The 14,022-nt window shown below is 43.6% G+C and overlaps 1 protein-coding gene across 1 annotated transcript in view; it reads right to left on the bottom strand.

Annotated features, from left to right (window-relative positions):
• The window catches only part of WRNIP1 (WRN helicase interacting protein 1), a 457,752-nt gene extending 449,345 nt beyond the window's left edge, over positions 1-8,407 (bottom strand). Inside the window, exon 1 of the mRNA XM_078688019.1 lies at positions 7,789-8,407. Coding sequence (XP_078544145.1) covers positions 7,789-8,301 — 513 coding nt within the window. The 5' untranslated portion in view covers positions 8,302-8,407. The remainder of the gene's footprint in view (positions 1-7,788) is intronic.
• Between the last annotated feature and the right edge of the window lie 5,615 nt (positions 8,408-14,022).

The raw sequence follows: 14,022 nt of genomic DNA on the forward strand, positions 1-14,022 counted from the left end.
CCAGCGCGTAAGCAGCGTGCTGTGAGCTCCGATCTCGTCCCAGAGAGGCCAAAGAGTGAAGTCAAGCTGTTTGGCAGAGGGGACGGCGTCCACACGGTAAAATAAGTGGGGGGACGCTGTCCACCCACGTGGTACCCCCGACTCGAGCCCTGGTAGGTGCTAATTATCAACACCACTAAATATACCACTGGCTGCTCGGTTGGGGCGTGTGAAATATGTCTAAATAAAGGTAGCAACTGATACGCTCAGATGCTGCTGGGCCAGGACTGCTATCTGTCACACAAGACACATGCGTTCGCACGGGACACGCAATTAGGATAGAATCACGGACAGGCATGGAGTATACAGCTGGGGTCATTTGCGATTGACAAGACCTTTCCTAAATCAAATTCATGCTAGGACAGCTATTTCTTGAAAGAACAGACTTGTTTGCAAGGATTCATAACCCAATGTGAGAAAAATGGCACCTCGAGAGCAGGGGATGAGTCACCTGTGGCACTTTAGTGTGAGAGGTCTGGCAGGTAAACTCGGTCAGGTAGTGTCAGAAACTAGTAAGCACATCTTGACTGCTTAATTATAAAAGCAGATGTTTGCCATTATATCATTCTAATTTAGCATACAGGTCCCAGAGGTAAGGAGGTACTGGCTGCGCTAGTCCGCTGACAGGATAGGACGGAGTGCCCAGAAGAAGTCGGAGCAGCAGATGTAATGCTAATTACTCAAGTACAAGCAGAGCCATGCAATTCTTGCTCCAAGACCAGATTCATATATCCAAGAGAGTCTCTGACAGATTCTTTTTAAAAAACAAATATAATGAACAAGGGACTAACAATAGGTTCCGCACAAAGAAAACAAAAAGTAACAAGCATTGGTAAGTGCCTTGAGCTTCGCCTATGCGATTAATAATAAGCTGTTTGTGCAGGTGAAACCTAAAAACAAAGATATCCGACTTGACTATTGGTACTTGGTTCAGTACCTTAGCAACATAAAATCTGAAGAGAAAATGTATGCAGATCAACTTTTATATTCAATTTAAAAAGTAACCAGTAGATGGCAGCGTTGTCCAGTTCTACCAATATGGGTAGTGTGCCACGAAATCTTCACAAGGGTTCATGCAGACACACCAATACACCTACCCAAAACTGTCAGAAAATCGAGTTCAAGAACTTAAGCCCACATAAAATGTAGTTAGATCAAATGAATACTCCTCTGTGGCGTCAAGATGAAATGATCAGGAATGTAACACAGCTGTTTCAATGCGTGCAGCCAGGAAAAGTAAACAAAAAACAAACAAAAAAAGTTCCACACAACAGTGGATGGACACAATAATTCGGGCACAGGAACTAAAATAAGCCCACCCCCTTTTAAGATATGTTAAATACAAGAGATTTCACAAACAAGTGCTGTGCAGACGAAACCTGAAAAGGAGTGACATCTAATAAAATATGACCACGTGATGGATGCGCAGACTGCAAACAAACAGCAGTGCTTGGCCCACAGCATCCATGGAATGCAAGCTAGAAGTATGGCAGGCATACACCACCTCTTTACTCCTGCAGGGCTAGGGATGCAATCCCATGTGAATCTGTGTAGTGCCGGGAAAACAAAGGAGAGAGTAAGGGATTGTGCCCACTACAAGTGGACGAGAAATACTCCTGTTCCCCTGGACAAGGATATGAAAAAACACAAGAAGGAGTATGTTCCGACGTGTAGGGTGGAGGTCATTCAAAAAATGGAAAATTAATCCTTTTTTAATAAACCCCTCACTCACCACCTAGTGGTGACATGCTTCATCATCGGGGTCCACCCTGGTGGCCTAGCGTCACCAGGGTGTGCTTCGACACCTGTAGTACAGTGGAGCAGGTTTGTGAAGTGTAAGTGCAAAAAAGGGGTGATGTTAAAAATTGTCCTGGTTTGGCTTTGAAAAATGAATTTTATTAAAAAGTAACTGGACAATGTTAAAAAAAAAGTCACAAAACCTCGAGAGGGGTTCCAATAGTGAACCTATGCCGGATACGATTGGTCTTCCAGGGGGGGGTACTTTGTTTTTGTGCATTTTGGGGACCACGTAGAAGTATGGTACTCTGGCTTCTGTCTTACTGAGGTAGTCCGCCTCTTGTTTCGAGATGTGGCCCGCTGCTTCAGCTGTCTCCACAAGTTCTATTATTTCTACACGTAGGTCTTCTGTGGGATCTGTTTGGAGTGGTAAGTAGTTCTTTGTGTCCCCTAGTAGGCGTCTGCATTCCGTCTGATAATGCGGTTATAAACGAAGCGTTTGCTAGCAGCACCGCGTCTCCTTGACAACAAACGGCCCCGGCGGCTTGCCATACCGCAACCCCGCCCTACCGGTGACGCGGACCCACGTGACCGCACCCGGAAGTAGCCGCCTATTATCTACGACAGCGGACCGCCCGGCACTTGCAGCCGAGCAGCGGACGGTAGATGTAGGTAACGGGCCATTCACCACGCAAGCAAACTGTAAGTAATTGACCATGTATATCGGCGTGTATACTGACACGCGCGGACCATTTACCGCATATCTCAACCACGGTAATAACCATTTCCATGTTACTAATCACGGGTACAACACTTCTTGATTCAGAATACGTTGTACCGCGTGATGTACCTACCCCCCCGCCCGACGAAGTACCTAACAAAACTTCAATTAGTAAGCCTGACCTATGCCATCAAGTATATGTGTTTCCTTCTGTGTAACTCGTGTTTTGTCAGTCCTGTCTGTCTTTTCACTTATAGTTACCCATGGCTACCAGTGAGTGGCTAGTGAGACATCACATTGCGCGTCACAATAGACCTGCGCTGTAACTATATTACCTTTGCCTTAATTTGGGAGATAAAACTGTACAAACTGCATGCGATTTAGCACGCACCTATTATATATTGATATATCATCTCTTGGCCTTAATTGTAAGCGTTCACCCACGATATATCACCATGCTCATCAACTACGAGAGGTCTCCATTCACCACTGTGGCATGCAGAATGACTGCACTAAGAATCTGCACGACGTTACAGGCTAGTAAGAATGTTTTGCGCCTGACGCCCATTCATTTTCTCTCCCCACAGGTTTTTGTTTTTTGCTCCTCAACTTGGAGAGCATTTTACCTTGGTACAAATGTGCCATAGGTCTAACAAGGATTTAGGATAGGGTAAGTCCTTTAGGAGGCTCATACCGTCCATCTCCTTTGGTCCTGATGAATACCGGGAACTTTCCCTGAAGGTAGAAACATGTTGACCTAAAGCATCACTAACACATATAGAGATACGTAGGTCGTAACTCCCCCCTTCCAGTATCTCGCACTTTATTTTAACATTGTCCAGTTACTTTTTAATAAAATTCATTTTTCAAAGCTAAACCAGGACAATTTTTAACATCACCCCTTTTTTGCACTTACACTTCACAAACCTGCTCCACTGTACTACAGGTGTCGAAGCACACCCTGGTGACGCTAGGCCACCAGGGTGGACCCCGATGATGAAGCATGTCACCACTAGGTGGTGAGTGAGGGGTTTATTAAAAAAGGATTAATTTTCCATTTTTTGAATCTGTGTAGTGCGACAGGAGACATGATGGAGAACGCTGAGAACAAACAAAATCGCAAGTCTCTTGCAGATGACAGTTATGAAAGTCATGAATGGAATGGGATAGGTACTGAAACTAATGTTAATGATATATAATGGATTGGTGTCACTACAACGCGGTTTTTTACAACGCATTCCGTTACATCGGAATTTTTACAACGCAGGATCCATTACATCGGATGCCATTACAACGCATGGCATTACATAGCAGATGCTATTACAACGCATGGCATTACATCGTAAGTATAGGTAAGTATATCTTTTAAAAAGAAATGTAATTAAGTTAATTTAATTAATTTAATTAATTTAATTAAAATACATTTTAAAATAGTAATTAATTTAATTTAATAAATTTAAATCTATTTATTTAATTTAATTTTAATAAAAATTGTAATTAATTTTAATTAATTAATATAATGAAATTAATTTAATTTAAATATTTTTAAACATTATAATTAAAATAAAATATTTTATTTTATTTAATTAATTTAATTAAAAAATGTAATTAATATAATATAATTAATTTAATTTAATAAATATATTTTAATTAATTTATAAATGGTAAATATAATTTAATTAGCCCTAAGCACAAACCCAACCCTGAACCCTAAAACACCCCTGTACCCCAAAACCCAAACCCTGAAACCTAAAAACACCCCTGTACCCCAAAACCCAAACCCTGCCCTGAAACCTAAAAACACCCCTGTACCCCAAAACCCAAAACCTGCCCTGAAACCTAAAAACACCCCTGTACCCCAAAACCCAAACCCTACCCTGAAACCCAAAAACACCCCTGTACCCCAAAACCCAAACCCTACCCTGAAACCTAAAAACACCCCTGTACCCCAAAACCCAAACCCTACCCTGAAACCTAAAAACACCCCTGTACCCCAAAACCCAAACCCTGCCCTGAAACCTAAAAACACCCCTGTACCCCAAAACCCAAACCCTGCCCTGAAACCTAAAAACACCCCTGTACCCCAAAACCCAAACCCTGAAACCTAAAAACACCCCTGAACCTAAAAACACCCCTGTACCCCAAAACCCAAAACCTGCCCTGAAACCTAAAAACACCCCTGTACCCCAAAACCCAAAACCTGCCCTGAAACCTAAAAACACCCCTGTACCCCAAAACCCAAACCCTACCCTGAAACCTAAAAACACCCCTGTACCCCAAAACCCAAACCCTACCCTGAAACCTAAAAACACCCCTGTACCCCAAAACCCAAACCCTACCCTGAAACCTAAAAACACCCCTGTACCCCAAAACCCAAACCCTACCCTGAAACCTAAAAACACCCCTGTACCCCAAAACCCAAACCCTACCCTGAAACCTAAAAACACCCCTGTACACCTGTACTTATTTTAAAAATTATTTTATTTAATATAATAAATAATAATTTAATAATATTAAAAAACATAAATAAATATATTTAATTATAATTAATATTAATAAAATTAAAAAAATTAAATACTTACCTATACTTACGATGTAATGCCATGCGTTGTAATAGCATCTGCTATGTAATGCCATGCGTTGTAATGGCATCCGATGTAATGGATCCTGCGTTGTAAAAGTTCCGTTGTAAAAGCCTCCCGTTGTAAAAGTTGCGATGTAACGGTGCATCACCTATATAATGCATGCTACGTCTGCAGTGGCATAATGGGCAATGTTTATGGATCGCTAAATGCCACTTGCAGACTTGCAAGCATTCTACCTATCAACTTTCTGTTTATAATCAATGCACTGGCCATTTAGTTCACCATGAAAAAAACCTTGTCAACATGATGCAGGGATGGGGGCATATTTCCAAGCCAATCAATCAGCATTTGTATAACGCAGCATTGTTTCCCCTAGGGGTATCTGGGTACAGTGAATACAACGTCTCTGTCGAAGAGCCAGATCAGAAATTAGCAGAAAGAGGCAAAATAAGGGGCACAACGAGCAGAGAGGCAGAAATAGAGGGCAGAAGTGGGCAGAAAAAGGAGCAGAAAAGGCAGCAGAAAACGAGCTGAGGTAGCACAAACCTAAGGCAGCAGAGGGTAGCGGGCTGCGGGCCAGCTGTACAGGAGAGCTGTCGAAGGGGGAGTTAGCACAAGGACCTACTCAATGGGGTTATGCTGCAGCCTCCATTAAGTAGGTCCGGGGGGAGGGAGAGTAGGGCACTGGGTGGTAAGAGTAAGGAAATGGTGGGAGGAGGGAAACGGGGGGAAGAAACGAGCAGAAAGAGGAGAAAATGGTAAGGATCGAGCAGAAAGAGGCAAAATGATGGACAGAAAGAACAGAGAGAGGCAAAAATAGTGTGCAGTAAAAGGCAGAAAATCAGCATAGGAGGCACAAACCTAGGGCAGCAGAAAGTAGCAGACTGAGGGCAAGCTGGACGGGAGAACTATTGTAGGGGGGAGTTGGCACGATGACCTGCCCCCTCCTACCAAGTCTGGCTTAGGAGGAAGTTGTTCTCTTGCATTCAGTTGGTTAACATCTAAAACAATAATCCTACAAGCAATTTACATCTGCCAACTAGTAGAGAGATCAGCTAACATGCCTCCAAGTAAAAACAGTTTCCCTCTTAAAGAAATATTACAGCAAACGTCCGTTCCATAAAGGTGAAATTCTTGCTAAATCCTTTACCACTGAAAACTTAGAATACAATAGTCCTGACCAAAATTGTCCCTACCCCCTTGCCTATTCATGCACTGTATCGTGTACTTCATGGTAACCTGGGGTCTATGAATGAATTAAATGCATTTTCTGTTGACTTAAGCTGATCGCTAGAACAACAACTCAAAGTCCTTTGAAGAAGATTCATAAAGTGTCCCTTTATGTGCATGTAGCGTTAGCTTTTAGCATGCAGTTCTTGGTTTAGGTTATTGGCACATGTGTAACATTCATATTCAGTTGATGACAAGCTGTATCTCGCTGTACCTCGTGCATTGTTTACTTTCATGCATGCTATTGTTTAAGCTCAGCTCATTTCCTCGCCATGGTATCCACAACCGAGCACTTAGATGTAGTTTGGATTCTCTGGAAATGGGACTTGCAATAAGTGGGTTACTACATATTAATGTGAATAAACTTGTTACTGAAGCACATCGTGCTGCTTCCTAGTGGTACTTACCTCTCAACATATTTGGCGACGACCTGCTGGTACTTATCTCTCAACAGTGCAGAACGTGTCAGTTGGGAAAAAATGCAGTCAAGCCCAAGTATGGTATGTGAGCCACCTTACCCCACTGAATGCTCAAAAAAATCTGTCATCAATTTTAATGGTCATGCAGTTTAATTCACTGATCAGATTTATATGGCGTATTTGCAGCTAACCAACCCCCAATGTTGAAGGGTGTGATTGCTGCTGTCTCGGTTTCTTTCTCAAGATGCCCGACTTCCGTGGCACAACCCTTTAACCTGTATGTGGTGTACAATGCCATCCCAGCAGAGGCAGTGACTTGTCGACGGTTGCAGCACCACATGGGGGCAGTGTGAGAGCAAAAGAGGAAGAATTTGCAAATGACATGCCCAGCCTTGCCCAACGTTAAATACAGATCATATTGCACATGTTTTGCAGGTGGATAAGCTTGTCGCCTTCGTCCCACCTACAATTATTTCCTATTTAAATTCAAAATTGTGTCTTGTGACCCTGGGCCGCACCAATAATTTTGTGAACCTGGCTCCCACAGCTCAGCCAGTTGTCCATTACACCTCTACTTCTTACAGGAGCTGTTCTGCACACAGGAGAGTTCAGAAAGGAGTTTACTTTAATGTTTAGGTTCTAGCACTTCTCACGAGGTTTCGTATTCAGCCCAGTGAGAGCTCGAACTTAACTCAAATGCGAGAGTCTCACTCGCAAGTAGTAGTACAACGCGAGCTTGCGGAGTTCTGCAGCAGCGTGACAACTGAAGGTGTAAGCTCAGTGCTATTGTATTATACCATACATGCCAACATAACCGATTCAAGCGGGAGACTCGATTTTTTGTTTGCCAATAATGGCTTAATTGTAGGTGTCTCATATCTAAAACCGCCTACATATCAATGTAAGTCAATGGAGAAAATCCAATTCCCCCGATTTGTTTTCTTCAAAACCCCAGGTTAAAAATGATGGCAAATATGGTATTCTATCAATTGTTTGGCAGATATTTCTCTCTGGTGCAAGGCTGCAGCATCCCTCTAGAGAGCCCTGCTGGACTCACCTTGCCGCATCCCGGAGGCCCCCACAGGATGATGGAGGGCACCTCGTTTGACTCCAGCAGGCTCCTCAGCAGCGTGTCAGTGCCCAGCACCTTGCTCTGCCCCATGTACTCCTCCAGGGTGCTAGGCCGCATCTTGTCCGCCAGGGGTTTGCCCTCCAGCTTCTCTGGGATACTCTTCACCTGCTCGGGTTGGGGCATGGAGCCAGCAGAGGGGCTGGCGCAGCTGGAGGAGGGGGAGGGCGGCACGGGGCAGGAGGCGCCCTCCACCCCCGGCCGCTGCTTGTGGAAGAGAGGGAAGGGCGCTGCGTTGGGAGACAGGCGCCGCTTCTTGGCGCTGTGAGACCCTTCTTCCGGTACCGCTGAGGCCGTAGGGGAGCCGGGGGTGCCGTTGTGACAGGGGGCCGCGGGGGGCTGCAGGCAGCGGTCCAAGTGCGCGTTGATACGGGACGAAGGCAGCTCCTGAGCGCAGACAGGGCAGCGCACCCGCTCCTCGGCACCCGCCGCCTCGTCCATGCTGTCTGCACTGGCAGGCGCTGCCCGCTGGAGACGCCTGTTTATGTTTCAGAGGGAGCTACGCCGTTACAGTTATGATTTTCACTTTACCCGCGAAATCGAAAGGACTAAAGGTGAAGCCTCCGCCTGCTCCTGCGCGGTGACAGCAGCGGAGGCTCTCGGGAATTGTAGTCTAAATAGTCACCGCGCCCTGGCAGGAGGCACTATCCATCCACGACCACTGCCCCGAGAGCCGTGTGTGAAGAAAGACTCCCTGAACAGGCGAAAGTTTTTATTCCTACTGGAGTGTACGGGACGGCATCGATTATGTTTAACTGAAGAGGATATCAAAACAAAAAGCTCAAACTCGGTGGTGCATGTTGTGCGAGGTTGTGTCTGGGGACTGGGGTGGGGAAACATTTCGGCGTGGGACTACTGCAGCGAAAATACTTTCGGTTGATAGGACACTGCACCAGTATCATGGGGATTTTAGCAAATGCGCTGCACATGTCGGCTTTTGTAAGAAAAAAACGTACTCTGTAGAACACTAATAAAAGAAAACAGCTAAAAAAAAGTAAAGCCCAATGTGTATTTGTGAGTTCAGTCCAGGAATAAATAAGCACGCCATAAAGCGCTTCTACACCCAATCCGGGGTAACAAGCGCTTTATAAATGCAAACCTTTTCCCCTTTTCTATCCCTCCCCAAACCTCCTCAATCCAAATAACTCACTAACATATCCACTACTCAAATTACTTTCATATTTCACTATACTAATTCGTCAGTAATCCTTATGGGTTCTGGAGTAGTGTGCTACTCGCCAAAAAAGCGCTTCAAAACCCCATCAGGGGTAGCAAGCGCTCTATAAATGCAACCCTCTTTTCCCTCTTCTATCCCGCCGCTACCCTTCTCTATCCAAATAGCTGAATAACATATTCACCACTCAAATTAATTTCATATTTCACTATACTAATTTTCAACACTGATCCTTTATGGGTTCTGGAGTAGCGTGCTACTCGACGAAAAATCGCTTTGATGCCTCTTCAGCGGTAATAAGCACTATATAAATGCAATTGCAATAATGACAGAAAGAGATGCCTGCAATAATAACAAAGACGGAATGGATTCAGAAGTCTTTGTGGAGCAAATTGTTAAGCAGTTTATTATAGTTAAAGATACAATTTAAAAACACTCTGTTCAACTAAGTTTCTATCCCTTGCCTTGAGCATTTTACTTGTTACCTGAACCCGTTGCTATGGAAGGGAGTTTGCAGGGCTAACAAACAGTGTAGGTGGGTCCAATTGGATGCAAAGTTTTGGTGCCATAAGCGGTGGCTTGGGCAACCCACTAGGCAAAGCAGAGGAAGTTCCACAGCTCAGCATAGGTTTACTTTGTTTCCACATTGAGGGTGTTCTTTGAAGTTCCCAGGTAATCCTCGAGTTCATGAGATTGATATGGGCCCATCACAATAAATATTGGGTTGGACAGAAATACTGAAGAGCTGCTTAATAGTTAGCGAAAGTCCTGAAAAAGGTGGTTTTGATAATCTTATCTTGTATGCTGGGCCAATTAATCAAGAGCATCCACAGAAAAAAACACCTGATCTTTTTAAAGGTGTGCTTTTTGACTTACGTTTTCAGTATTTATCTTATGAAAGTAGTCCAGTGTTGGACAGCCTTTCTGTGACCCAAAGGATTCTGTGTTCAATGAAATATATGAACTGGATTATGGCAGCCTATTTTGAGCAACTCAAAATTCTGTCTCATATATTAACCTAGATCTCATCATAAATGTTCTAACTATTGAGTAATATTTCTTTATTCTGACATTTCATGCGGGCACAGATGAGACCAGAGCAGTAGTTAATTTACACAAAAAAAAATGGAGTGGCTAATACTTTTAATATGCTACTATCAGTGGTGCTGGCGAGTGCCGAGGTTGCTGAATGCAAGGCTTCCTACTCTTGAATCCCCTCATGCCTCTTTCTAGCATCACCCTAACTTGCTATCTCGTTATGCCATTCTTGCAGGTTCTTTCAATTCCTGACTGTCTCTCATAGTCAATGTTTTCCTATCTTTCAATTTCTCTTCCTTCCAACTTTTCTGCTTTTCTCTCTGTTGCTCCGGGTCAAAATTTGATGATGAAAAATATGTCCTGTTCCCTAAAAATGAGTGCTGGTGGTCACCACCTTCAACCACTAGAATACATTTTTTGACTGCCTTTGCTAAGTTGACACAATTGAGGCAGGAACCGAAAATTGCCCTGAATTTCCGTAAAAGAGAGTATATGTCTCAGTAGGAAAACCTGCTTGATATTGGAAGTGCAGTTTTCTGTCCAAGTCATCCAATCCCTGTTAGGCACATTTCTATTAATATCTTTAAAGGAATTTGTGTACCTTCAAAGGTGATGAACACCCACAAACTCCTAAGGCTGTGGACATTCACAAAGCTGTTGCATCTGGAAAATCTGCTCTTGCTAGGGAAAGGAGTAAATCTAGATTCAGGGTGGGAAACAGGAGGATATATCCCAAAATCAGCGAGGGAATAATGGAAAGGGCTTCCGCCCGGGAAAGCGTTGATCCCTCAGAAAAAAACCCAGAGGAAAAATGGTCAGGTGCACATATGCATTTCATTTTTCCATTCAGAAATGTACTCCTGTTATATTTCCATATGCATACAGTACAATTTAATTCATACCCGTATTCCTGAGAAGCTGTAACAGTCACAATATCCCAGGTATCATCATAGACTTAGCTGTGAATTCCAAGAAATACAAAAACAATCTTCAAGTGTTAGAGTTACACGTATGGATCAAAATATTTTACTTTCTATGTAAATCAGGACGCTTAGGTGCTGGTTAATGAAGTACTAAAAGAACAATAACAAATACTCTGCCTAAAATGAACCAATAGCCGCTCTGTTTCTAGAACTGGGATGCAATATATATATATATATATATAGTATAACCATTTTTTATGTTGAGATCAGTTTATCTTGTGTTGTCTGATTCAGAATACACCAATTGTCACAAATTGTCCAAAAAAACGAAAACCTAAGATTCAGGTCCTGCCTGATGCAGTATGGTTTAAAATCCCAAATTTGTCTTTCTGTTATCATTTTATTTTTGGAGTGAGATTTGAATCCGAGTTTACCATATTATGCTAATGTCAATGTTAGTAGCTGGGCATGCTTAAAACTACCCTCCACAAATTAATTGTGTCATTTCAAATGTTACCAGTAAAAAGAAGGGAGCCTCAGTTAATTTCGAAACAGGCACAGAATGTGTCACCTGCTGTTGATGTGTATGACCCTCGCTCCGCTACAAAGATTGTGCCCTGTTCATAAAGGTAAATTCAGTCATTGATGTACGTTTATAATCGATTTTACCTGTTATAGAGCTGCCAGTTATTTTAGAAAGCCATTCCTGGCAGACAGAAATCAAATTTATGGGTACAGAGAACTCTGCCATCAGCGCAGAATTCTCTGCGTCTGTAAATCCCTAACAAGGGATGTAAAAATGAATGTTTCAAGACGTTTCAGAGGGAGGTGAGCCGCTTGGAAGTTTGTGAACACCCACAATCAAATATGTTTCTGGACATTCATAAAATCCTCTCTTCGCGTCTTATCCTTTCAATCTTGGAAATGGTCGGAAATGTTCTCCAGACAAGGATGGTGGAAGTCCCTTTCAAGGGTGGGAACTTGGGAAGGGTATTTGATCACCCACACATTTGATGGGGGGTGTTGTGAAAGGAACTTGCCCACGTAGAAAACGATTGTTTGTTCCTGCACAGAAAAAGTATGTGCTTTTGCAGAGGTGATACTAATCCCCCATGTGGAGTTCTCCACTATGAAAAACTACGCACAGCAGGCAGAGGATCATGCTGGTAATGTCACATGACCCTTCCCAGAATCCGGATGGATACATCCCCTACCTAGCGCATTCTTTCCAAGCAGATCTTGGAATGTTAGTGACTCTAAAAAAAATAGCAAATCTATACTGGCATGTAGGTGTAAATTTGGAAGTGTAGATTTACCGCTATCTTTATGAATCGAGCCCATTGGCCTAGTAGTCCCACTGATGCAGGAACACACAGGTGTCATGCCTGTAGCTGTATGCTCACGCAGCAGGCAACTTATTTCTTGGTTTGGCCTGCCCCTCAGTGGTGAAATATGACAAATGCAACCAGCATAGGAACTCATGTGATTGACTGCTCTGTAAACGAAAAAGGCGACGTTGTCAGCCTAAAAATACACCCATCGGTTCTTCTTAAACCCATAGTGAACAAGCATTGGCATAGTCAATAGGTCTCGCCTTTGGGACCTTTTAGGTGTTTAGCCTTGCAGCACATTAGCCTGAGTGCTGTGCTGCCAGGGATTGAAGAGCTATACAATTACTACAAACTTGTTCATGCAGTGTGATTCAAGAATACATGCTTGCCTGAGGACACATTTATGGACCCATTCCAACGCTTTTTAACACACAAACAAAAAGACAAGTCCACAGCACTAGAAAATTCTGTGTGCGGGTGCATCACTAGAGTATTGAACAGCCTTAGAAAAAAAGCAAAGAAGTACTTTCAAATGGCAGAGACGTCACATCCCCAGTAGCGGCTGCTACCGTACTCGGGTGGTAGGGAGGTGACTTAAAAAAAACACTTACCTCTGACGGCCGGCCACCGCTTCTCCTGAATTCTCTTCTTCCTGCTCTGGTCCTGCAGCAGGATACAGGTAGCAGCAGGAAGTACCACGCTCCTAGGCTCCCTATAACCAATCACAACCCTGCAATGCAGCGTTGTGATAGGTCTGAGCGCCATGGATCGGTGCTCAGCCAGGGAATGGGGGCCTGGGCATGTTCTCCATGCAGGCTGTAATGCAGCCTGCTTGGGGAATATGTGAAGTGTGCATGACTGTTTTGGGCGTACGAGAGGGCCGACCAAACAATCATTGCGCAATTAGGAGTGGGCAAACCACTCCTCTCCTGCTCCTCTGTACCCGGAGCAGCCCTGCCCTGCCCAGAAAGCTGCTGCGTTAACAAGTAACAGGGTAAAACCCAGATAGTCACTGGGACCTGGGTGATCGTTTATTATGAAAACCAGGGGTCCCAGACTGTAGGACAGTTATTCAGAATTGTAGTGAAATAACAGAAATTGGAAAAATTCATAGCGCATACGAATTAAAGGTTACGATGTTTTATTTCACAGAGTAACCAAACAAACCGATAAATGGTTTCTACAATTTTTAAAGTTTCTTTGCAATTCATAAACATATTAGTGCCCACATGGAGAGGGGGTGGGAAGTGCAGTGAGGGATTTTGTGTGAAAAAAGGTGAGAGAATACATAAATAATCAATTTCACATCATTGATCAAAGATTCATTTTTTGTATATAAACTGGTCTCCTGAATTCGGAGCCACATTCAAAATGGATGAGTCACAGTCAAATATCAAAAACAATATCTCCTCTTTATGGCTGTACGAATCCTGTGTAGCCATAGGAGTAAATATCAGGGAAAACGTCTACGTTTCGACCCTATGCGTGCGTAGGGTGATTGGCCCTTACAAGGCGGGTCTTCATCAGGACATGGGGGCAGTGGGCAAACCTCCTTCGGAGTGGAGGGGCGATGCAGTTGCATTTGGTATGGGTCGTTCTCGCATACAGGTATTCTCCGATCCCGTTTAAGTCGTCGGGAAAGTTGTCAACAGATCAAATCTTGTCAGACACATCGCTGGCGTGGTCTCGAGGCAGT

This window comes from Lissotriton helveticus, chromosome 4_1 (genome assembly GCF_964261635.1).
Source record: "Lissotriton helveticus chromosome 4_1, aLisHel1.1, whole genome shotgun sequence".
NCBI lineage: Eukaryota > Metazoa > Chordata > Amphibia > Caudata > Salamandridae > Lissotriton > Lissotriton helveticus.